The sequence below is a fragment of the Mercenaria mercenaria genome, chromosome 5 (assembly GCF_021730395.1).
Source record: "Mercenaria mercenaria strain notata chromosome 5, MADL_Memer_1, whole genome shotgun sequence".
NCBI lineage: Eukaryota > Metazoa > Mollusca > Bivalvia > Venerida > Veneridae > Mercenaria > Mercenaria mercenaria.
In genome coordinates, this window is record NC_069365.1 from 58768306 (window position 1) to 58792970 (window position 24665).

Below are 24665 nucleotides of genomic sequence, written 5' to 3' on the forward strand. Positions count from 1 at the left end.
GGGACATGCAGATATGGGATGAGAGAAACACACGAAGACAGGGTGAGATAAATGAGGAGGGAAGCAAACGAGAACAAAGTTTCAGAAGATAAAAGAGATAGATGAGGAAGTTTAGAGACAGGATAGAGATCATATTAGAACATGGAAAGAAAGAGGGTTCACATAAAGAGAGAGGTACAGGGCTGGAGGCGAGAGGCGGAGCAAGGCAGAGCGGGAAGAGGTCGGGGGGAGGAGAAAGCAAGGAGAGATCGGAAAGTGATAGGACGTTTTTTTTTATAATTTTTAAAAAGTTCAAACTAGAAGAAACTTATCTAAATTTAAAATTGATTTCGTGGAACATTTAGTTTGGTCAGTACAGTGCTTGCGTACCCTACCATTTTTTATGAAGTAATCTATTGTTAATTCATTGCATATTTACCAGTACGTATTTCCTATATTGTTTAATAAACTGAATAAGCCTCTTGATATTAAAAGTCTCCAAAGGAGTGGACGCAGTGGTCCTGTGGTAACACTGTCTGAATACGAAACCAGGGTCGTGAGTTCGACTCACCGCTCCTCCACTAAAAATTACTAACACTGGAATAAGAGTCCCGTGTATGGGTGCTTTACAACTGGCACGCTAAAGAACCCGGGGCGCTTCTGGAATTGGAGCGTCTTCTGTATCATGCACTATCCACCGACTAATATTACTAACAGTCTCCCGAAGGAGCCCATGTGGGTTATCGCTGGCGACTATAAGTAAGCTTACATACAAACAATTCTCCAAACTGTTAAACCGGTTCTGGCACTGAAGTGATTACGTTACGCACACCACTCTATATTGTTTATGTGATAGTAATTCGGTCCTTCATGGAATTAATTTAATGTTCATATTTTAAAATAGTTTAGTATTTCTCTTTAAAGGCGTAAATTTTATTATTAATCGTAACTTGTCTACGAAAAAGTGTTTCCTATATCTAATGTATGTAGAAATTGTTGTATGTTTCTTTTCCGTATATTTTGCGATTTAATCGATTTCTTTTCAATAAAAACTGCAAAAAGATCCATGGGAAGCATAGAACGCAACCAAGCAACACAACAGCAGACCCGGTTTGATGTGTCTGTTACTGAGAGGTAATGAAATGTGCAACACCCCTAGCATCGACTTTAGCGGAATTCTATAGTAAAAATAAATGACTCCATTGCCCTAAATGGCCACAAAATGTAACAACACTGAGTCCAAGTGTGCCGCCACAGGGCATTTGAACTCTGTCACTGTGATAATAGAAAAGACACATTTTTTCGTTTCTATAGATTTTCAATTTTATCACCGATACGGGTTATATATATTTGTTTTACTTCCCGTAAGACTGTACATAGCATTTTCACTGGATAAAAGGTGGTTACGTGGTGACCCCTATATTTCTGTGGAGGGTCAACAGATTTTCATGCCGTTCAAGGCTGATAAAACAAATCAACTATAGGGTTTGTTAGTGACCCTCCACGGAAATATGTAGGATCAGTATGATAATAAGGGGATTCGGCCAACGCAAACCCCCCCCCCCCCCCCATTTATCATACTGACCCAATATATTTCCGTGGATGGTCACTAACAAGCTAAATAGTTAATATTATTACGCAGTAGTAGATTCAAGACAAATCCCTTTAATCTGCAAGGACAGTGAAAGTGATACGGACAGACCACGTCCGTATATCGTAAGATAATGAACTATTTTCAAAATCAATTCCAGGTTGCATTAGTCTTTGAATAGGATTATCTGTGTGAAACAAAGCAGTGTATAATGTTGACTTAGCAGACCTCCATTTAAAACAATTATAATTGAAATACAAGTCAAAGCCGATGGACCGTGAAAACACATCCTTCGTTTAATTCCTAATGACATAAAACCTATCTCAGTTTTGTTTTTGTCTCTGTCTTTAGAAATCCTCTCCATAAATCCACCATACATATCAATGGTAAAACAATCCATACTCCGTTTGGAAATAAAACAATAAATATTTCCTCCACAAGTGAATTCCCGACTCTGTAATCTTTGCCGCCCGCAAGTTCATAGAACATAAGAATATAAAGCACCGTTTTCCAAAATGTCATCACAGATACGGTAAAGGCAAGGAGTCTTGTGTCTTTCATCTTTCTGTAGTGCTATATAAAAGAAAACAGACATTTTAAACATTGGTGTTTGCCTCTTCATCGACGTTCTCATACATTGAATTAATGATTACTTTCAATTGGCATGCATTCTACATATTGAAAGAGAAAAGTTACCTACAAAGTCTTCTCACGGCAGAAAAAGTCAAAATCGGTCATTCTATTATAAGGACGGTTGTACATGAACCATTCTTTACTCTGATGCAAGAGGATATAATTTCATTGATAAACATGCACATATGTATTTGAATATTCATCAGCCAAAACTTAGCAATTTAGTACGAATGACTCGTACTCGTACATGTATGGCCCATTGATTCATTTCACGGCCTTCTCGTGGTTATTCCTATGATGAAATTTGAACGATACATTATTCTGACTTATTCAAGCATTTAAAGTAATATAGTGCTTACATTTTGGTGATCTCCTAGAGCTTGCCAGAGCAATAGATCCTGCTCTTCCCGCTTCCCCATTCATTGAAAATTTTGTGGCGTGGAAATTTTGTGAACCATAATTTATTTGACAGTCATTTTCATAATAACGTTTTTTTTTTCTTCAAAAGTTTGTTGCATGAAGGTGAACATTTCTTCCACAACAACATCTTCAAACACCTTCACCATAAACACCATATTTATATACATGACACCGTACCTGCACGGTGTACTTATTAAATGAAAAGTCATACTTACACATATAAGGGTGATGATATTGAGGACGACTTCGACATAATTCATTCTGTAATTAAAAAAAGAGAGAGTTTTAATAGACTTATTCTGAAATTATTACACATGGTGTTTTTAATGGAAATTTAGTAATTTTTCTGTGCTAGAATTGTTGCAGGTCTTACCTAAAATGACCAAAAATAAAAAAAAATAAAAAAGTAGATATCAATCCACATCTTTAGAGGCAAATAAAGCTTGTTTGTTTGTTTGTTTTGGGTTTAACGCCATTTTTTCAGTATTTCAGTTATGTAACGGCGGGCAGTTAACCTAACCAGTGTTCCTGGATTCTGTACCAGTACAAACCTGTTCTCCGCAAGTAACTGCCAACTTCCCCACATGAATCAGAGGTGGAGGACTAATGATTTCAGACACAATGTCGTTTATCAAATAGTCACGGAGAACACACGCCCCGCCCCAAATAAAGCTTGTACAAAAATGAAATATAAATATGTTATTTTCGAACTAGATTTAAGAAATCTCGGTACTTACAAACTTTGTGTAAAAACGTAAGAATCTCCGACGTCATTGTACCTCTGGTCCGTGTAAATGTAATACTGGTCTGTGAAGTAAAGAAAAAGTAAACGGTCAGATAATCTGTTAAGTAAAGAAAAATAGCAAACGGTCGGATGATGTTTTGAACAGTGGTTTTGGATTGGCTAAGAAATTGTAGGAAAAACTGTAAAATTCAATGATACCCGAGTTGAATACGAGCTTGACCAAAATGTAAGAGCTAGGGGTTTAAATTCGTCTGTCTTGTCATGTCATCTTGATTTTTTGCGCAGTATCAATCTACAGATGAAACGAATACATCATTACGCGAATGTGATATGCTGATCAAATGTATAATTGTCAAACGTTAACAAGAATTTCCTTTATTTTCCGTTGAACTGAATGTGTAACTGAAGGGGGAATATGTAACTGAAGGGAGAATATGTAACTGAAGGATCTTTGTGTCTACTAGTCAAGACCAGCAACTGATGTGACAGAATGTGTGTTGTGACTGTTAATCTTTACCTCCCTTGAACAGTTTTTTTTTCATTGAACATGACAATTATTTCTAGTACGTTTATTCTATATTGTGTCAGTATCCTTGAGAAACCCCAATAAAACAGACATTTTGAGTCAGAAAAGAAGTACAGAAATTGTATACTTTTGTTTCATAAATTTAATACCGTTCACATTCCAATAAATAAATTTACAAAGTTTTTGCAAATTGTGAATTAAAGTTGAATAAAAAGTTGAATTTTTGTCGATTTTGAAACTTTCTGTTTTCCTGTTAGTTTTGATATAGTAAATCTAGTTCGAAACCTAGCGGAGGATTTATCAGAACTTAAAAACTTAGTGAATGATTCAAATGATGTTGATAGCTTAGTAAATGACTTTAACAGAACCACCACAAACATAGTAGAAAAGCATGCACCTCTGAAAGAAAAGTGCATCATTTGCAGAGCAAAGGTTCCATGGTATTCTTGGTATCTTAAAAGTCTGATGCATAGAAAGAATTTACAGAAATTATAAAACAGATCTGTCCAAATCAGTTTTTAAGAATGTGAGACAGAAATACTTTGTAGCTGTAAGTAAAGCCAAAAGATAAGTACTATCAAAAGAAAATAAATGACATGGGCGGGGATGTAAAGCAGGTATATAAAGTAACTTCTGAGCTTCTTGGTCGCACTCAGGAAAATCCTCTACCAGATTGTAAAGATGATAGTGAACTTGCCAATGTTTTTTTTAAATTTTTTCTCCAAAAAAATACAAAAATTGAGAAATGAGTTAGATGAGTGTGATGATGTTAATGTTCAACAAGTCCAGTAAATGAACCAGAACATAAAAATCCTGATCATTTTCAGCTCTTGACAGAACGTGATGTCTTGAAACTTATACAGGGTTTAAAATCTACTTGTGAATTAGATGTAATCCCTACATGTATTTTGAAAGAGCATATCCAGTCATTTTCAGCTGTTATCACTGAAATAATAAATCGTTCATTTGGCAGTGGTTTATTTCCTCAGTCATGGAAGAGTGCTGTGATCGGACCATTGCTGAAAAAGAAGGGCTTAGATCTTGAAATGAAAAACTATAGGCCAGTTTCAAATCTATCATTTCTATCTAAAATACTGGAGAAAGGAGCACTGAATCAAATTATTGATCATGTGGAAAACAACAGCCTTCTTCCACTATATCAAAGCCGCTTATCGCAAAAACCATGGAGTTGAAACAGCATTAATAAAGATGCATGGAGACTTGTTAAATGCCATTGACAATAAACAAGTTACCCTTGTTGTCTTAACAGACCTAAGTACAACTTTTGACACAGTGGACATTCCAGTTGTACGTAGGATTTTACAGAATGCTTTTGGACTAAAGGGTACACCTTTGAGCTGGGTTGAATCATACCTATGTCAGAGAACAATGCAGGTTGTAGTGAATCATAAATTTTCCAGAGTAGGCAATCTTCAGTTTGGGGTTCATCAGGGGTCCTGCGCTGGTCCAGTTATTTTTACAATGTATATTGCTGCACTAAACAAGGCAGTGCGTAATTACCATGTTCAATTGTATGGATATGCAGATGATCACAAGCTTGCTATAAGCACAGGCGCTTGAAGCTCTATCAATAAATATATGCATTACCATAACCCACCCACCTAATATACTATGAAATAGTACAGGATCTCTTTCAGAGATCTACGATCTCTTCAAGAGATCTAACCTGCACATATATTTCATTGATAGAGCTTCAAACACCTTTGCTATAAGGTTCTATGCTGGAGATGTTGACAGTGAAAGCTCCACATTAAATAATCTAAATGAGTGGTTTCAGGATGTTATAATCTGAATGAAAAATCACAAATTGAAAATGAACAGTTCCAAAACAGAAGTTATAGTCTATGGAACCAAAAATCAACTTTCAAAGCTAAATATCTCATCAGTTGAGGTTGGTGGAGTTCTGGTAAAATGTATTTATCATGTAAGAGATTTTGGTGTTCTGACTGAAAATGACTTAAACTGTGACCGTCACATTAGAAATAAATGCAAAATTGCCCGTTACCAGTTGAAACAACTGAATGGTATAAGAGGCTATTTAACAAAGAAAAATACAGAAATTTTGGTACATGGATTAATACATTCACATCTAGATTTTTGTAATGGCCTGTTTACGCCCATTCCAGAATATCAATTAGATAGATTGCAGAAAGTACAAAATCATGCGGCAAGAATAGTAATGTAAACTCAGTATTATGAACATATTACACCGGTTCTCAAAGTTTTACACTGGCATCCTGTGCGAGAAAGAACTATGTTTAAAGTTATTGTGCTTGTTTTTACATGTGTTGTGGGAACTGCCCCAATTTATCTGCAGAACATGATTAAAACTGTTCAGTGTGGATATGTGGATAGGGTTTAAGATAAAAAAATAAATCATCACTTCTGTCAGTGCCCAGAACAAGAACTTGATTAGCAGATAGATCATTTGCGGTGAAAGGACCAAAATGGTGGAATGAGCTATCTAACAACCTTAAACGAATTAGAGAGGAAGATGAATTTAGACGTTGTCTTAAGACACATTTATTCTCAAAGTTTGATTACATTTAAATTATCACTTTGATTGATGTACATATGATCAGACTTTGTAAAGCGCATTAGAAGCTTATTCTATGCATATTTTGCGCTATATAAGTGTTATTTGTATTGTATTGTATTGTATTGATATGTGTAACATATTTAACTTAAACAAAAACTGTCGCAATGCTCCAATATATACTGCACGTGCAAATTATCATCTACAAGGTGAATAAATAGTAGCATGTATCCTCAACAAAACATTAGGAAAAAATATTTCAAACACTGTACCGATACTGTAACACTATAGTAAGACCTTGAAAATACGTACAACTGTACGCCTTGGACCGTGATAAGTACATATCGTCCTCTACCAATAGTGGGAGGTTTTTGCAAAGATAACCTTTTAGATACGAAGATTAAAATATCGGTCGAAAATGTGGGTCAAGGTACATGCGTTTCATTGAAAACTTTTCTTACTTGCACTTGGATTTATAATTTATCAGACTAAGTATAATTATTATCATCAACATCTTAATCATTATCAACATTAACAGCAACAGCATTCATGTTTTCTCATCATTTATGCTATACATCTTTTTTTTAAATTGTCGCTTCTGTTCTGTCTGTAAGTAGTCATTTTGTAGTTAAAAAAAAGTATTTTTCATTTTTTCATAAAGTGTCTGAAAGAAATGGCCCTTCATGCAGTTGATCAGCATTTGAAGAACAATTGTCTTATTATTCATATCGATTCCAAATTAACCCAGAACATTTATCCTTTTACTGATAAAACTAATAAAGCTTTTGCTCATAGCTTGTTTTTTTTTGCATAACAAATAACATTTACCTTATTTATACAGCATTATCATAGATTTGAATCGAGGAATTTCCACGTGAAAACAATCGGCTTCACCGAGATTGAAACGACGGCCATCATAAATGTAATAGTACACGGGTTACTATATTTAAATTTTGTTGCATGGAAAATACTGTAGATTGACAATATTTTTGAAATGGGGTAGTTTTTTTAAAAATATCATCAACCCTTTGAACCCCAGAAAAAATGTTGCAGTCACAGAGTGCACTTCTTCGGGCCAGAGAAAAAAATGTTTTGTGTATAGCAACACATCTTCAAAAGTTATATTTCCAAACTGATTTCGCACCTCTGTCTATAAAAGACTATCTGTACATAAATCCACACTGTCATTCCGAAAGATAAAAGGTAAGAGTAGGTTTCCCGGAAGCACAGAGCACCCCAAACAAAGCCATAGAGTCATGCAGTAGTGACCATGCAGAGCTGAGGGTCAAGTGAATCGATGTAAGCTACCTTAACGACTTGACCACGTAGACGCGCCCTGCCTCCACCCCTCACCCAGGCAGCACACACAAAAAGAAATATCAATTAAAATGCAAGTCGAGTAATGCCTAAGGGTTCTTTGTAGACAAGCATGTGCTATCTAACTCTAGAGACCATGTTTCAATCTTCGATTTGCTGTTCAGATGTTTTAATACTTATACAGGAGAATGATAGCAAATCTCTATGTTATTTCAATTAAGTTGCCCAATTAACCGTCTTTAAAATGTCTATATAATAAAGATGCTTTCTCTAAAAGCGTTTACTTTTTTCAAATATTTTTATATCTAACACGAGAACATGAGAAAACAGTAAACAAATACGGAGTAAAAATAAAACAGTTTCGTTTCCCTAAAATATGAGTCAATGTTCAGTTAATTTTAGTTTGTGAAATGGTTAAACCTTGCTCTACTTTGTTTAACTACTGTCTGAACTTATATAAAATGTGTATCACATGACAAGTTCTAACCTACTTATTTTAAAGTGTACTTTTAAAAAGTAAAGCTACTTAATTTACCTTTAGGCATTACTCGACTTGCATTTTAATTGACATTTCGTTTATTTATGTGTGACGCATGGGTGAGAGGTGGACACAGGGCGCGTCTTCTTGGTCGAGTCATTAATACCCCAGTCACACATGCGGCGCGGACAGCTACGTCTAGCCACAGATAGAAACGTAGTAATCCGTACCGATCCGTATCGATCCGTACCTGAGCCGTACCTTAAAGTGGTAACCCGTATCAATCCGTACCAATCCGTACGGCTCAGGTACGGATCGATACTACGTTTCTATCCGTAGCTAAACGTAGCTATCCGCGCTGTATGTGTGACTGTGGTATTATAGGTAGCTTATCGATTCACTTGATCCTCACCTTTCTAGGTTCGTGTCGCTATATTAGAGAGCCATTAAGCTGTCTCGCGGAGGTCTTAGGTTATACCAAGAGCCCGCTCGAACCTGAAATATATTTTGGAGAGGCTCGTGTAATCTACCTCCACTTTTAAAATATGGAAAGTCGCCATATTACCTGAAGTGTGTCGATGCGTCTAAAACCCCAAACATTTTGTCATGCCGACACAATTCTGAATTCAGGATCTATTGAGAGATTCCAGTTTAAATGATAGAGAAAAACCTAAGCCTTACGGTACACATCCGGACACTTTTATTATCTCAGAAATGCGTAAACAAAATTGTAGAACCACGCAAGCCTGCTGAATGACCACCTCGTGACCAGAATGGACATCCTATAAAAGGGCAAGTGATTCAGTCAACTCGACCAGCTCTACCATACTATAATAATCTTATATCTCGACCAGCTCGACCATACTATAATAATCTTATATCGAACTAAATATATTTCAATATATTTTATTCTTGGACTATAAAGGATTAATGGGTACATAGTCTTCGGTACCTTAGTCTCAAATATAGTCGAGGCCATTAAAAGCTCATGCACCTTACGCCTTGTGCCCTTTCGGTTTTGTGTCTATTGCAACAGTGCACTTACAAAAACTGAAGAATTTGCTGAGGTCTCCACCGGGCAAGGTTCGTGGTCTGAACACTATAAAACTAGCATCTATCGTACAAATGACGGCTGTAACGTAGAACCACACCACCATATACCCAGGCATTTGATTTTTGTCCCTAGGAGGTGTACCCATGTCTGAAACATGAAAGTGAAATATAGGGTCTTAATACACATTTAAAGAAAACAGCTAGCACTTTTTCTAAAATTAGCAAGGGTTGCATTGTAAATCTACACGAATATCTACTAACTGATTCTATTTATATTTACTATAAATTAGTGTAAACACTAAATTACAACCGGTTTGTGTAAACAAGCGTTCAGCTTATTTTAAACTCTTACCTGACATTTTATAACCGTTAGTACTAACAATGTCAAATAAATTCCATTTATAATAAACAAGTTTCAAACCCTATCTAATTTAACGAAACAACAGCTTTACTTTTTTCCTTTAGAAAATGTAGCTTTTAGCAGCCGTAATACTTTGAAAGGCGATATGTGAAATGATAATTTTATCTTGTGTACATGATATAACTTTGAACAACAAAAACAAACAGTAACTCGTTGCCACGAGATAAATTGAAAAAACAAACAAACAAAAAAAACAAGAAAACAAAGCATTTTTATGATTTCGGACATTGAATTTCATGGCCACGAGATGAAGTGAAAGATAAAATAAGTTTTACATGTCCCCTCAATACTACATCATGCTATGTTACAACATGATACAAGATTGAAGATACGAAAAGATTACATTTTACCATAATGTGTACAGTGTTAAGTTAGTGTTTTTACATATATTTTTTAGTACGTTGTTGTGTTTTTATATATATTGAAATACTTTCATGAGCATAGCAGAATGTTTGATATGGTATGTTATGCTTAATAATGTGTCTATGTATAGCTCACACTGTTACCAAAATTACTACATTGTTTTAAAAGCGTATATGTCTTAGCCCTATCAAATAATATCAGGTGAATTAAAACTACACTAAACATGAAAAAATATTACACATACCAAAACCACCCGGCCTAGTTGGTATGTCAAAGTTCAACACACATCCAAAGTAAATATTAAAATGAACGAAGAGATTCAAAGTGTTAAACGATAATGATGATAATTAATGATTATATAAAAGCACAAGGACTGAATGTCCAGTTTTAATATGCAAAAAAGACACTGCCTCAATCGGGAATCGATTCGACTTCAACTCATCCCATAAGATTTGAAAAGAACTGTCTAATGATACTTTTTTTTTAATTCGATAGTAAATATCTCATTCGGTATATCGTATGTTACCGTAGAGGGATCGATTCCCTATCAATTTAAAGGTATATTTTGAATAAAAACAACACTGCCCATATTTGTACTGATGTGCAAGACGTTGCGGTTTGGACAAGTTATGTGGACGCTTATTAGGCACAAGGAAAAAGCGTATTTTTCCAAAAAAATCCGAAGTCAGACGCTCTGTGCACGTGCCGGAAGGACACATATTTTTTTAATTCGACAGTATATATCTCATTCGGTATATCGGTATATCGCATGTTACCGTAGAGGGATCGATCCCGACGAAAATCGGTAGGATCGATTCCCTAATAATATACCCTTCTTTCTTTGAGTGTCTTTTATTACATTGGATTAATGGTATTTCCTTCATTTATGTTGTAAATGTTTTCTTTTTTTAAATGCTTTTATACCATTTAAAAAGCAATGAAATAAAAGTTTAGATGTGCGATTACAACCCCCATTTGAACATGCGCATAGCTGAAATGTTCACTAGATTAAGATTTAAATTCAATTTTAAAGTAAATAGAACTTGACAAACTAAACATATGCTTTTCTTCCTAGAAAGACGTGGTAAAATATTTAAACATTTCGTAAATTAGTTTCATGTTTTTAATTATGATCCACACATAATACTTTTCTTTCAAATATATGAATTATATACTGATATTGCTAAACTACACTGACTAACCTGTTGTCTTCAATTTCGACCACAACTACCACAAATATTCCTTTATTATTTTGTTGTTTACGTTCTATTCAATAGACAGGCATAAAAATAAAATGTTCTACTTTCAGGATAACACAATTCAATGAAGTAAGGAGCCGATTTTAAATGTGTTAAACTAAGTTTGATATAATATATTGTTCATTATAGCTACCTATGGCTGAGATTGAAATTACGATCTAGTAACATGGACAAATTAGCCCTTGACCTGACTGATAACTGGTGCGGACACATAACAAAGTCTAATATTTGCCGTCTCGCTTAGATAAATTACGCCCGTGTTTTGTATCGTATGACACTTTACATTCCGATTTCAAACCACAGAGATTATGTCATAATTTCGCGTAACATGAAACTCTGGAATGAAAATGCACCAGTTTTATATCGGATATCGTTAATATACTAATTCAAACCAAATTTGTCTTATACTTTGGACTGTCGTATTAAAATGTAACAAACGCACAATATCTAGTATAACTGACATTTCTTATTTAGCAGGACAGTCAATAACGCACAATATCTAGTATCACTGACATTTCTAAGCATTTTAAGCATTTTTGCTATAGCATGGATGGCAATAACGTACAATAATAAAATTCCGTGAAATAAGCATGTTCCCGAAACACAATTTTAATACCAGATGAAGATTTCACACCCTCTGATTGACAGGTCTTCCACAGGTTTTGGAGTGTTTTATTCATGCAAATCAATCACGAAAATGCAGATATTCAACGCCATGCTTGGTACATTTGTTGGTCAACTAAATGTAATGTTTAATTCCAAATACACATGTTATGGTGCACAAATATTACTACATTGTATTCGTTTACAAAAAAAGATTAAAATGCATATTCCATTTTGAGAAGCTGACTATAAATTTAAAGGAAATTTATCTTTTGAAAATATTCTTTTCTTGCTGAAAAAATATATCTGCTAACCGAGTACTGTAATAATTATTCCAGTTTACACCTACTTCTCGGCTGTCTTTCTGTATCAAACATGTAGGGCCTATCCTCGTCTTCTGTCAAAGTCAAAAATCTTTTTAAAATCTATTATTATTTATGCATGTATTGTAACTATGTTATGTTTGCTCAATTATCGAAATAAATCTATCTAAATCTATCTATTATTGAATTCTCTTATCTACACAAATCTTCACTATCTTGCCAAAACATATATTTACGTTTTTCATATTATTGCATTATCACCACAGTTCATTATACGCTTCATCGGCGCATTCACAATGTACGTGTTGTCTTTTCAAAGTAATTTTAACAAATCGACCTTCAAAGCTGGTTAAGATGAAACTGTATATTGAACCAAATTACATTTATTCATATGGATACGTCTTGCTCTACTTTAAGGACAGAAAACCTTCACCTAAAACTACGACACTTTTCATAGGAAAAAGAGAACGCAGAGTTCGACGTTAGACGACAGGAAATATGAAAATTTACTCAAAGACCAGGACAAAAAATTTACAGGAACAATACTTGCGGGTTCAAAATAAAAAAAAAACCCGCCTGTAGAGTTTTATATTAAAAACCAACCGTTTTATTGGTGCGCAAAATACTCATCTATTTTTGAACTCCGGAATTAATTCTTCCGAATGATTTCCAGGAGCACTTGCACTTTAGCGGTCTCTATAATAACAGTAGTTAAAATATCAATGTTTTCAATATCAAAAGTTATAAGGGGTAACCTTATTTTTAGATGAATATGTTTGGGGACTGCTGTCCACTGCCAAGATCTAGGCCTTTATATCGTTTTGTTGTATTATTCGGCCCAGATTTGTTAATTTCAAAGGTTGTTCAATGTAAACAGTGTTTATTTCCCTACGTGATAAATGCCAATGTTTATTTCCCTACGTGATAAAATGCCATGAAACTTCGAAAGGTTTTTTTGTTTAATTACATAACAATTTACTATTAAAACAAGATGATGCATAACTGTTAGTAGTATTCACGGTACTGTGAGTACTGCTCACTTAGTAGCATTCACGGTACCATGAGTACTGTTCACCGAGAATGAACTTAAGAACATGTTTTTGCATAAATACTTTTGAAATCTGAAAATTGTCCCGAAATCATATGCTAAATATATACTTTTATCTGTCCGATATTTGAGTTGTATGATTATTTGACCTTTTGACCTTTTGACCTTTCGTCTTCATAATGATTTTAGGCAATTTTATGTTAAATATATACTCATAAAATCTGACATATAATAGTAAAACATTAAACAGAAAAATAATTAAAATTTATATGAAAATGTAGACATGATGGTGTGTTTAAACATTGTAGTCATCATTACTTTTGTGGCGGCCATCTTGGACGCCATCTTGGATTTTTCAGATCGCCACCATGTATGCCAATTTCTTTACGAACATTTTGGTATATATTACTACTGATGAGAGCAAGAAGACAAAATGTGCTTAGAGCTGATGTTATCAAAACGACCCTTCAAACAGAATCAATATACTTTATTTCTAATATAAGGAACATATTTTATGTTGCCATGCCGCTTAGTATTGTTGTTTCTATCTAATGAACCTGTTGTATCTAAATAAATTTGATTAGCTCTGAAATGTGGTTATTTTATCAAAATGAGAGCACTTTTGCATGACCCGTCAATTATGCAATTACATATAAACCCTATAACAAATTTTATAAAACTGAACAAATGTGGGTATTTGTCAATAATTATGATTATTTTATTATACATATACATATTGTTTATTGGAGTCTCATTCCTTAAACATAAAAAGCATATACATAATAGCATCGATATTATGCAAATGGTCATTGTGTTTACAGAAATAACAAGAGACTTAAAATAAATTCACATTATTGACAATATCTTTTTCAGTAAAAAAAAAACTATTTAAAATAGAAAGTTAACGTATACTACTGAAATACATTAAAATATATATGAGCCCTGCCATGAGAAAACCAACATAGTGGGTATGCGACCAGCATGGATCCAGACCAGCCTGCGCATCCGCGCAGTCTGGTCAGGCTCCATGCTGTTCGCTTTTAAAGCCTATTGGAATTGGAGAAACTATTAGCGAACAGCATGGATCCTGACCAGACTGCGCGGATGCGCAGGCTGGTCTGGATCCATGCTGGTCGCATACCCACTATGTTGGTTTTCCCATGGCACGGCTCATATTAAGACACTTACCACCGCAGACTAATTACTGTACCCGTATATATTTACAAGTATAACAGATAAAAAGTAAAGATTAACCACACACTGATATGTAATGTAGCCGTTGTGACTGTATATGTTACGCGCGTATAGCCAATCTGCGCATTTGGTAAATCGCGCAGCGCAAATAACCAATTTGTTATCTGCGCAACGATTTGTAAATCGGGCAACCTTATATATTTCTTATATGCGCAGGGCAACTGTCTTGCGCGTTTGGTAAATGAGTCTGCGCTTTTAACATATGGATGATATCTCCCGATAAAATTGAATATCATTAGAGTGTTAGACTTGTAGGCCTACATAAAATTGTAAAACTGACGGTGATCAGGCACGCGTAAAGGTGTGAATTTGTAAAGAAAAAGAAAAACATTTTTAAAAGTAAATGAGCGTATTTATGCGGTAATTTCAATGAGATTCTCACGTCCCTGGTAGTTTATGGCCTATAAATTTCTGTTGACGACGGTATTAAGAGTCATTTGTCATAGGTGTTAAAAAAACGTTAAAATGATACAAAATATCCCAAGTATATTTAATAACACAAGTATTTTTTTTATTTATTTTTATACTTTTTTTAACTTTTAAACGCCGTAGCCTGTGCGGGATGTCGATCCTGCGCTAATAGAAAATCTGGAAATTACTCTGATAATATGCATATCTGCCATAAACCATGCTAACTTTTACATTGTTTAACAATTACAGACTGATATTGCAAATCTTGGTTTTAAAAATGTGTCATAAATTTATTTCAACATCATTAAATTCATGGGAGTCGGTCACCTGCAATATGATACAATGGGATCCGGACAAAATCCCCTGCGGACAAAACCCCCTTCGCTCATTTTTGCATAGGCGGACAAAACCCCCTTCATGTTTTTTACAAGGAGGACAAAAACCCCTTCGCTTAATTTTACAAGGAGGACAAAAACCCCTTCGCATTTTTTACAAGGAGGACAAAACCCCCTTCGCATTTTTCTACAAGGACAACCCCCTTTGTTTATTTTTTTTATAAGGAATCAAAAGGGCAAACAAAAAGAGATGTCTTGAACATAATTGAACATAAATAATTAATATTTATAATAATGATAATTGATTTAATTATTCTATAATATACAATTATTTTAGTTGGTTCCATAATAACTTTGAAATTGATCAGACTATACATATACAATTATTTTAGTTTGTTGAAAAAAGTGTTGAATATCTCTTAATTAATTGACCTGATAATTTGTTAATTGTATGTTTTTCTCATCAAACTATTAAGTAATTTGTTAAATAACTCTTAGATATTTTGATTAGTTACATAATTATTATCATATAATTTGTCCTTTTGATTCTAGGATGAAGGGGGTTTTGTCCTCCCTGTAAAAAACGCGAAGGGGGTTTTGTCCTCCTTGTAAAATTAAGCGAAGGGGTTTTTGTCCTCCTTGTAAAAAACATGAAGGGGGTTTTGTCCGCCTATGCAAAAATGAGCGAAGGGGGTTTTGTCCGCAGGGGATTTTGTCCTACACTCTGATACAATATGCAATAAAACTCAAACATGCGTGAAGGTGTGATTTCCTTCGGATAGCCACATCGTCCTCTCTATTCTTTTTATAACTAAAGTATTTTACTTCATTCGATCACACGCAGTCATTTTATACCGAATATAGAACATAAAGGAGACTTACATAACAGACTGAATTGCCACACACTTACCACATTTCACCATATCGCTTTTCTTTTTATCATATTGAAAAAGCGCAATTCTTTTTACCGACGTGAGCATATCTCTTGACATGGCCAAGATTAAAAATAAAACAAAAATAAGCAGAATTAAAAGACGAACTTACAGATCTTTTATACTTATATAATTGTTTAATGTTTTATAGTGAGATAAATAGAATGAATAACTAATAAAATTCCTCAAAATGTGAACGAAATTTTGTAGGTGTGCAAGATGTGTGTCCTGCGCTAATAGAAGTCTGAAAAATCTCCAATAACTTGAATATCTTTTATAAACCATTTTAACTTTTACTTCGTTTTTCGATTACAATCTAAAAATTAAGCTTTTGAAAATCTGAATATAATGTTTCATCCGTAGCCTGCGCGGGATGTTGTTCCTGTGCTAATAGCAATTTCTGAACTGACGTTGATATTTCAAACATATTTCAATTCTAAAAGATGCTATTTATGTAACTTCATAAAAACGTTTTCGGAGTAGAAAAAAAAATAGAAAGAAGCGTGATTTCCATCATAACGAGAACGAAATATTACATTTGTTATCTGTGCAAGATGTGTTTGCCCTGCGCTAATAAAAAATCTGGAAATAATCCTGATAACTATGATATCTTTCATAAACCATGCTAACTTTATCATTGTTTTGTGATTACAGGCTGAAATTGTAGCTTTTGCCAAATGAATATTTTGTTACATCTGTATCCTGCGCGGGATGTCGGTCCTGCGCTAATAGCAAATCCTGAAATGACGTCGATATTTCACACATATTTCAATTCTAAAAGATACCATTTAAATATGTAACTTCTTAAAAAATGTTTTCAGAGCAGAAAATAATTAGAAAGAAAAGGGATTTTCGTCATAACGAAAACGAAATATTACATTTGTTATCTGCGCAAGAGTTTAAGTTAACATAGTTTATGAGAAACATTCAGGTTATCAGAGTAATTTCCAGATTTATTATTAGCGCAGACACACATCTTGCGCAGATAAAAAATGTAATATTTCGTTCCCGTTATGACAGAAATCACTCTTATTCTATTCATTTTTCTACAGTATTCATTTGAAAGTTACATAAATAGTATGTTTTATGAATGAAATATATCTGAAATACAGTGTAATTTCAAACTTTGCTATTAGCGCAGTACCGACCTGCCACGCAAGTTACAGGTGTAACATTATAGATCCATTTTGATTTGTAAAAAAAACCCTATAGTTTTAGTCTGTAATCGTAAATCAAGGTAAAAGTTAATATGATTTATAAAAGATATTCAAGTTATCAGAGTAATTTCCAGATTTAATATTAGCGCAGACACACATCTTGCGCAGATAAAAAATGTAATATTTCGTTCTCGTTATGACAGAAATCGCTCTTTTTTTGTTTATTTTTCTACAGTATTCATTTTAAAGTTACATAAATAGTATGTTTTATGAATGAAATATATCTGAAATACAGTGTAATTTCAAACTTTGCTATTAGCGCAGGACCGACCTGCCAAGCAAGTTACAGGTGTAACATTATAGATCCATTTTGATTTGTAAAAAAACCCTATAGTTTTAGTCTGTAATCGTAAATCAAAGTAAAAGTTAATATGATTTATAAAAGATATTCAAGTTATCAGAGTAATTTCCAGATTTATTATTAGCGCAGACACACATCTTGCGCAGATAAAAAATGTAATATTTCGTTCTCGTTATGACAGAAATCGCTCTTTTTTTATTTATTTTTCTACAGTATTCATTTTAAAGTTACATAAATAGTATGTTTTATGAATGAAATATATCTGAAATACAGTGTAATTTCAAACTTTGCTATTAGCGCAGGACCGACCTGCCACGCAAGTTACAGGTGTAACATTATAGATCCATTTTGATTTGTAAAAAAAACCCTATAGCTTTAGTCTGTAATCGTAAATCAAAGTAAAAGTTAATATGATTTATAAAAGATATTCAAGTTATCAGAGTAATTTCCAGATTTATTATTAGCGCAGACACACATCTTGCGCAGATAAAATGTAATATTTCGTTCTCGTTATGACAGAAATCACTCTTTTTCTATTCATTTTTCTATAGTATTCATTTGAAAGTTACATAAATAGTATGTTTTATGAATGAAATATAATATCTGAAATACAGTGTAATTTCAAACTTTGCTATTAGCGCAGGACCGACCTGCCAAGCAAGTTACAGGTGTAACATTATAGATCCATTTTGATTTGTAAAAAAACCCTATAGTTTTAGTCTGTAATCGTTAATCAAAGTAAAAGTTAATATGATTTATAAAAGATATTCAAGTTATCAGAGTAATTTCCAGATTTATTATTAGCGCAGACACACATCTTGCGCGGATAAAAAATGTAATATTTCGTTCTCGTTATGACAGAAATCACTCTTTTTCTATTCATTTTTCTACAGTATTCATTTGAAAGTTACATAAATAGTATGTTTTATGAATGAAATATATCTGAAATACAGTGTAATTTCAAACTTTGCTATTAGCGCAGGACCGACCTCCCACGTAAGTTACAGGTGTAATATTATAGATCCATTTAGATTTGTAAAAAAACTCTATAGTTTTAGTCTGTAATCAAAGGCCTACTCTTTATTCAATCGATTTTGTACTATTAAATAATAATAATAATAATAATATAGATAAGATCTGTAAGAATTTTCTTTTAATTCTGTGACTTTTTTATTTCATCTTTTATCTTAGACATGTTGAGAGATATGCTCCCGTTGGCAGAAAGAATATTCTTGGGAAATTTCAAGATATTTTAATATAATAAAAACGATATTTTGCTAAGTGTGTGCTCGGGTGAAGTAGAAAATTATAAAGATAGCCTAAAACATACCAGGGGACGACGTGTGCAAGCTGGAGCAAATCACACCTTCACGCATGTTTGGGTTTTATTGCATCTTGTATAAGATTGGAGGTATTGGAACCTGGTGACCGACTGCCGTGAATTTACTGATGTAGAAACAAATTTATGACACCTAATTTAAGTACCGAGATATTCAGCATTTGACATCTATATTTATTAATAAATTGACCAACTGCATGATTTATCAAACATGAAATGCAAATTTCTGATATATAAAGTTACATTTGTTATTTGCGCTGCGCATTTGGTAAATCGGGCAGGTTAAATTTATCCTGCGCAACGATTGGTAAATCGTTGCGCATATAACCAACGTACAAAAATTTGTTATATGCGCTGCGCGTTTGGTAAATAGCGCAGATTGGTTATTTGCGCTCAACATATATACCTAATAAAACAAATGAAATGGAAAATGGCTTTCGAAAAGACATTAGCCCAAAACAGTGCTAATGAAAACAGAATCCTAAGCCTGCTTCCAAGATCTGGGTTTTAAGTATGTCAAAATAACATGAAAATAAATGTATTTTACGCCTTCACTGAAAAATTGAACTGAGTGCACTGATGTAAAATCATCAATTAACCGAATTCACGTCCAGGTTTCGTTAAGATTTCTGTGCTTTCACTTCTAATGTAAAGCAGAAAATAAAGGGTAAATATTTATATCAATTACTTTTGAGACGCATAAATTCAGTTCACGTTTAGTTTTGATAATAAAGACAAATATAGATCTACAACAAATCTTGCGCTTTCATTTCTTTCAAAAGATATGGTTTTATCTTAACAGCAAATAATAGTGCACACGTACGTAAAATGACAAGTGCACAAGATTAAGAATGGCATAAACACTCACCTTTTATAGTCAAACACTATTTTTTTGATCAAACTAATTTTTGAATATATGTTTCACGTGATATTATATCCGTAGTATTGAAAATCTGACTAGTACTACGTAATTTTGACCTAGTTAACATTAAGACTGACAGTTTCAGTTCAATAAACAAGTACACTATACCACACTGAACTGTTAAACGGTCAATAGGTTACCTATATATATATAATTATATATTCTAGCATAAAACTGCTGTTCTTGTCACTTTTCGGGGATTTTTTAACAGGAGAGAAAACGTGTGTTAACAGAGAGATTCTCGCGCTCGCGTGCTGTTATAACACTTTTTTATATATGCGCGATCCGTGGCACAGCGTAAACGTCATTCGGCCCCAGAACGGATAATTCAAAACGAAATGACGTCAACGTAAAAAACAACCCAGACATTCCCGCGCATTTCGTGGAAAATTAATGACGTTGAGAGACATTGTATCCATTTATCAGTTTTTACGCGTTTTATGCTAGAATAGCGTTAGCGCATGTTCATTTCGTGTTATAACATGTGCAGAATCCCTCGGGATACGTTGGTACCCTCGCCCTAATGGGCCCGGGATACCAACCAATCCCTCGGGATTCTGCAGATGTTACAACACGAAAAAACATGCGTTATCCCTACATAAAGGTCAGAGGACAGAATTCCATAGTTATTTCTGACCTCCGAAATAGAATTTTAAATTCCAATTTAAAAATTTTGCATATGATGTTCGCCACTGTTTTGCTATATCTTGTATTATGCAAATTGTATGTCATTATGGGTTTTGTAGCCTGTGTGAAAGTAAGAAAGTTATCTATGTATATATCAGTATGTAGCTACAAACAGGGCACAATTAAGAAACTATGCCTGTTTCGAATATTTTTGAAAGGATGCTATAGAAATGTAACCAATCAGTTTCAGGAAGGTTGACGGGTGCGAAAGTAAACAAAGCTTGTTCTGGTCTTCGAAAAATTATATTGTATTATTTTCAACAATTTTACGACCTTCGAGGTCCGCATGTGATAAACTATTTACAAAGCCATTTACGACGCGATAAAATTCACAAGGTTTGTTAAATATTTGGAGAATAATTCGCTAATAAAAATATGCATCTTTGTTGACCTTCGGAATATTTCATTATCATTTGTTTCTTTATTCGTTTTAAGTAATTTTTTATATACACTTAGATGTTATATAGATGTTATATATGTGATAGGTGGGAGTAATGTGTATATTCATTGATATGATTCTTCTTCACCTTTAACCATGTAAACTGTCAAACTTTTATATTTTCTTTTCTTTTCAATTTACATCTATTGTTCCGTGAATAGATACTTACAGGTTATTAGCTTTCTATCGGGAAATACGTACAAGTTCTGCAGTGGAAATACTTAAGTCGTGCAATAGATAATAACCTTTTTATCACATACATATCCACACGTATTATAAATATAATATAAATATCATAAATTCGTTCAATAGTCTGAATATGATTGACAAAACTGAACTAAATAAAATAATTAATGCAACGACACACATTTTACGTCACGCACCCAATATAAAATTCAGGCGTCAGTGTATAGAAAAATATTGACGTTTCCGGTATCGTTGTAACTCAATGGGAAATAGAAACGAGTATGTAATAGTGCCTGCTATTTTGCCATATTCCCCATCGAAAACATTAAATATTCACGAATTATTACATACTCATTTACGATAACTCCGTTAAGTTCCAACGGAACCTGAAACGTCAATATTTTTCCATATTGACGTTCAAATTTCATATCGGGTGTGTGACGTAATTTGTGACGTGAGTTTCATGTATGTCGTCGCGTTTAAAAGTTCTTTAGCGACGATATTTTCAATTTTACTATGGCTTAAAAAGTTGTAGATGCGTATGTAATAAAAAGATTATTAGATTTGCATCAAGAAATTTGGACTCGTTCTTTCGCGGAATAATATTGCGCGCCTAAAGTCGCGCAATATTTCCGCTGCAGAACTCGTGCATATTTCTCGATACAAATCTAATAACCTATAATTATCATTACGAACCGTTAAGGTCGAAAGAGGGTTTCTAATGGGCCCATTGACTTTATTATTCTAAAATGGATAACCCTTGCGGTCAAGATCTGACAGGACAATTTGTACACGCTGAACCTTTGGTTCAGGTCAACGAAAAGTAGAACAAGTCGCAATGTGCAGACCAGCCATCAGTGTTTATATTGTATTTATAATATCGTAAGTGACTTTTCATTTATTTCTTCCGAATGATTTCCAGGAGCACTTGCACTTAAGCGGTCTCTATAATAACAGTAGTTAAAATATTAATGTTATAAGGGGTAACCTTATTTTTAAATGAATATATTTGGGGACTGCTGCCAAAGGCCTTTAAATGATATCGTTTTATTGTATTTGTTAATTTCAAAGGTTGTTCAATGTAAACAGTGTTTATTTCCCTACGTGATAAATGCCAATGTTTATTTCCCTACGTGATAAAATGCCACGAAAGGTTTTTTTTGTTTGTTTAATTGCATAACAACTTACAATTAGAACAAGATGATGTATAACTGTTGTGACTATCAGAATATATTTATAGGGTTGGATGAAATTGAGTACACATTATCCATAAATTATGTCAGTTGTTATTTTGTTTGTATAAAGGGTTATATTCCAGATAAACTTATATGACTGAAACTACCATATTTACAGGTATACCGTTGGATTTCTGCGTTATTTCGTTCTGTCGCAGCGACACAACGACAAATGTCGTCCCGCCGAACGTCGTTATGGCGTCCCGCCAAACGTCGCTACGCCGAATATCGCCCCTTCAAACGTCGCCCCGCCAAACGACGTCCTGCCGAACGTCGTTATGGCGCCCTGAAAAATGTCGTTCCACCGCAAAACGTAGCGCTGGCCGAATGTCGCCCCGCCAAACATCGCCCCGCCGAATGTCGCCCCATACCGACGTTGGGCGCGCCGACGTTGGGCATGGCAACATTCTACGGGGCGCCATAACGACGTTTTTCTCTATAATGAATCTGTTGTAACTAAATAAATTTGATAAACTCTGAAGATTGGTTATTTTTATCAAAAAAGAGAGCACTTTTAAATGAGCCATTACTTATATACCCTGCTGCCAAAATTTATAAAACTGAACAAACATGGATATTTGTCAATAATTATGATTATCCACATACTTATATGTAATGTATCTGTTGTGTATGTATATACTGAGTATCAGATTTTGGTCAGCTAATGGATTTGTTCAAAACCCAACCAGCTGATCATTTACACGTATTATGTTTACCGAGTTCTTAATACACGCCCGATTTTCACTGGAAGTATTTTCAAAATTTAATTTTCCTATCCTGGTTGCCCAACGTTATTTTAGCATGAATATAAATTGAATGAACATATTCTGCTAAAAGAATAATATAAATATATTAAGCACTATTATACTAAAATTGCCAATGATTTGCATTGACAAGTACATATTTTGCCAAAGATAATTTTAGAAATGCAAGTTGATAAAATTATTATTAACTCCCTTTTTATATCTCGGTTGCGCAAACAAGGTAAATTTAATAATAGATTAAATCCGGAGCTACACGCTGTTTTAAAACTCGCCTTTCATTTAAGTCAATTGAAATATCCCAATGCATATGTAAAACTAGAAATTATATTGATATCAAAAGAAATAAACCACTTTTTAAATCCTTTTATATTAAACGGAGGTTACTATATAATTTCATAAAAGTAATTAAAGATACGTTTCCAGTAAAGATCTAACTGTATGTACTGTTCTGCTACTTAAATAGATCTCTAACAGAATATATATGAAAATATATGAAAAATGTCATAAAATGTTGATCAAATGTGATTGACAACCTTTAGAGTGGAAAATGTCTTTTGCTTTAATTGATAAGACATTAGTCCAAAACAATGCTAACGAAAATAGAAATTCCAAATGCCCGCTTCCAAGAAGTGGGTATTAATTATGTAAACATAACATAAAAAATGCACTTTACATAAGATTGGCCTTTAAATAAATGCACTGTAAAACTATCAGTTAACCGAATTCACGTCCAGGATTCGTTTATTTTTCTGTTGTAAAATAGAAAATACAGGGTAAAAATTTTTTAAATTACTTTTGAGACGCATAAATTCAGCTATGATATGGTTTTATCTAAATAGCAGATAAAAGTGCACACTTACGTATACGTAAAGATTAAAATGCTATAAAATCTCACCTTCTATAGTTAAACACAAACCGACTTTTTAAGTATAGGTTTCACGTGATATATATATTTATCTGTAGTTTATACTACGTAGTTCATTAAACAGGTACAGTACGTGTCTGATAACTTCGGAGTGACTATTTGGACGAGTCCAAGTCAGGAGGGTAATCGATAATTATCATTAATCTAAGTAAACACTTTTATATTATACTACTAACTGAAACGCTTTCTTTGAAGTAGAAGATTAGTACCAGTCGTAGCGCGTTAGCCTTACATGTGCGATTCTTTTATATTTCCATTGTCGCGTTGGTTCGAGTCCGACGTGATTTATACTTTTTTAAATCCTTGCTTTTTATCTATGTTTTAATTACAATTTTCCAAAGACAATTGAAAATATTCAAAATGCAGCAATACAACACTACGGTATATAATAAATTAAAATCA

General features: G+C 33.7%; 1 protein-coding gene across 8 annotated transcripts; it reads right to left on the bottom strand.

Moving 5' to 3' along the window:
• Positions 1–1628: 1628 nt before the first annotated feature.
• Positions 1629–24375, bottom strand: LOC123557344 (uncharacterized). Of its 8 annotated transcripts, none has more exons than XM_053543698.1 (5): positions 24234–24375; positions 9292–9447; positions 3361–3430; positions 2839–2884; positions 1629–2143 (listed from the first exon to the last, which is right to left on the bottom strand). In XM_053543698.1, exons 2-5 carry the CDS (start codon positions 9443–9445, stop codon positions 1889–1891), a joined length of 525 nt encoding a protein of 174 aa, XP_053399673.1. In that variant the 5' UTR covers positions 9446–9447; positions 24234–24375; the 3' UTR covers positions 1629–1888. The 8 variants fall into 8 exon arrangements, with proteins under 8 accessions (XP_053399673.1, XP_053399674.1, XP_053399676.1 ...); XM_053543699.1 differs by lacking the exon at positions 24234–24375 and adding an exon at positions 19974–20107; XM_053543701.1 differs by lacking the exon at positions 24234–24375 and adding an exon at positions 12260–12370.
• Positions 24376–24665: the final 290 nt, after the last annotated feature.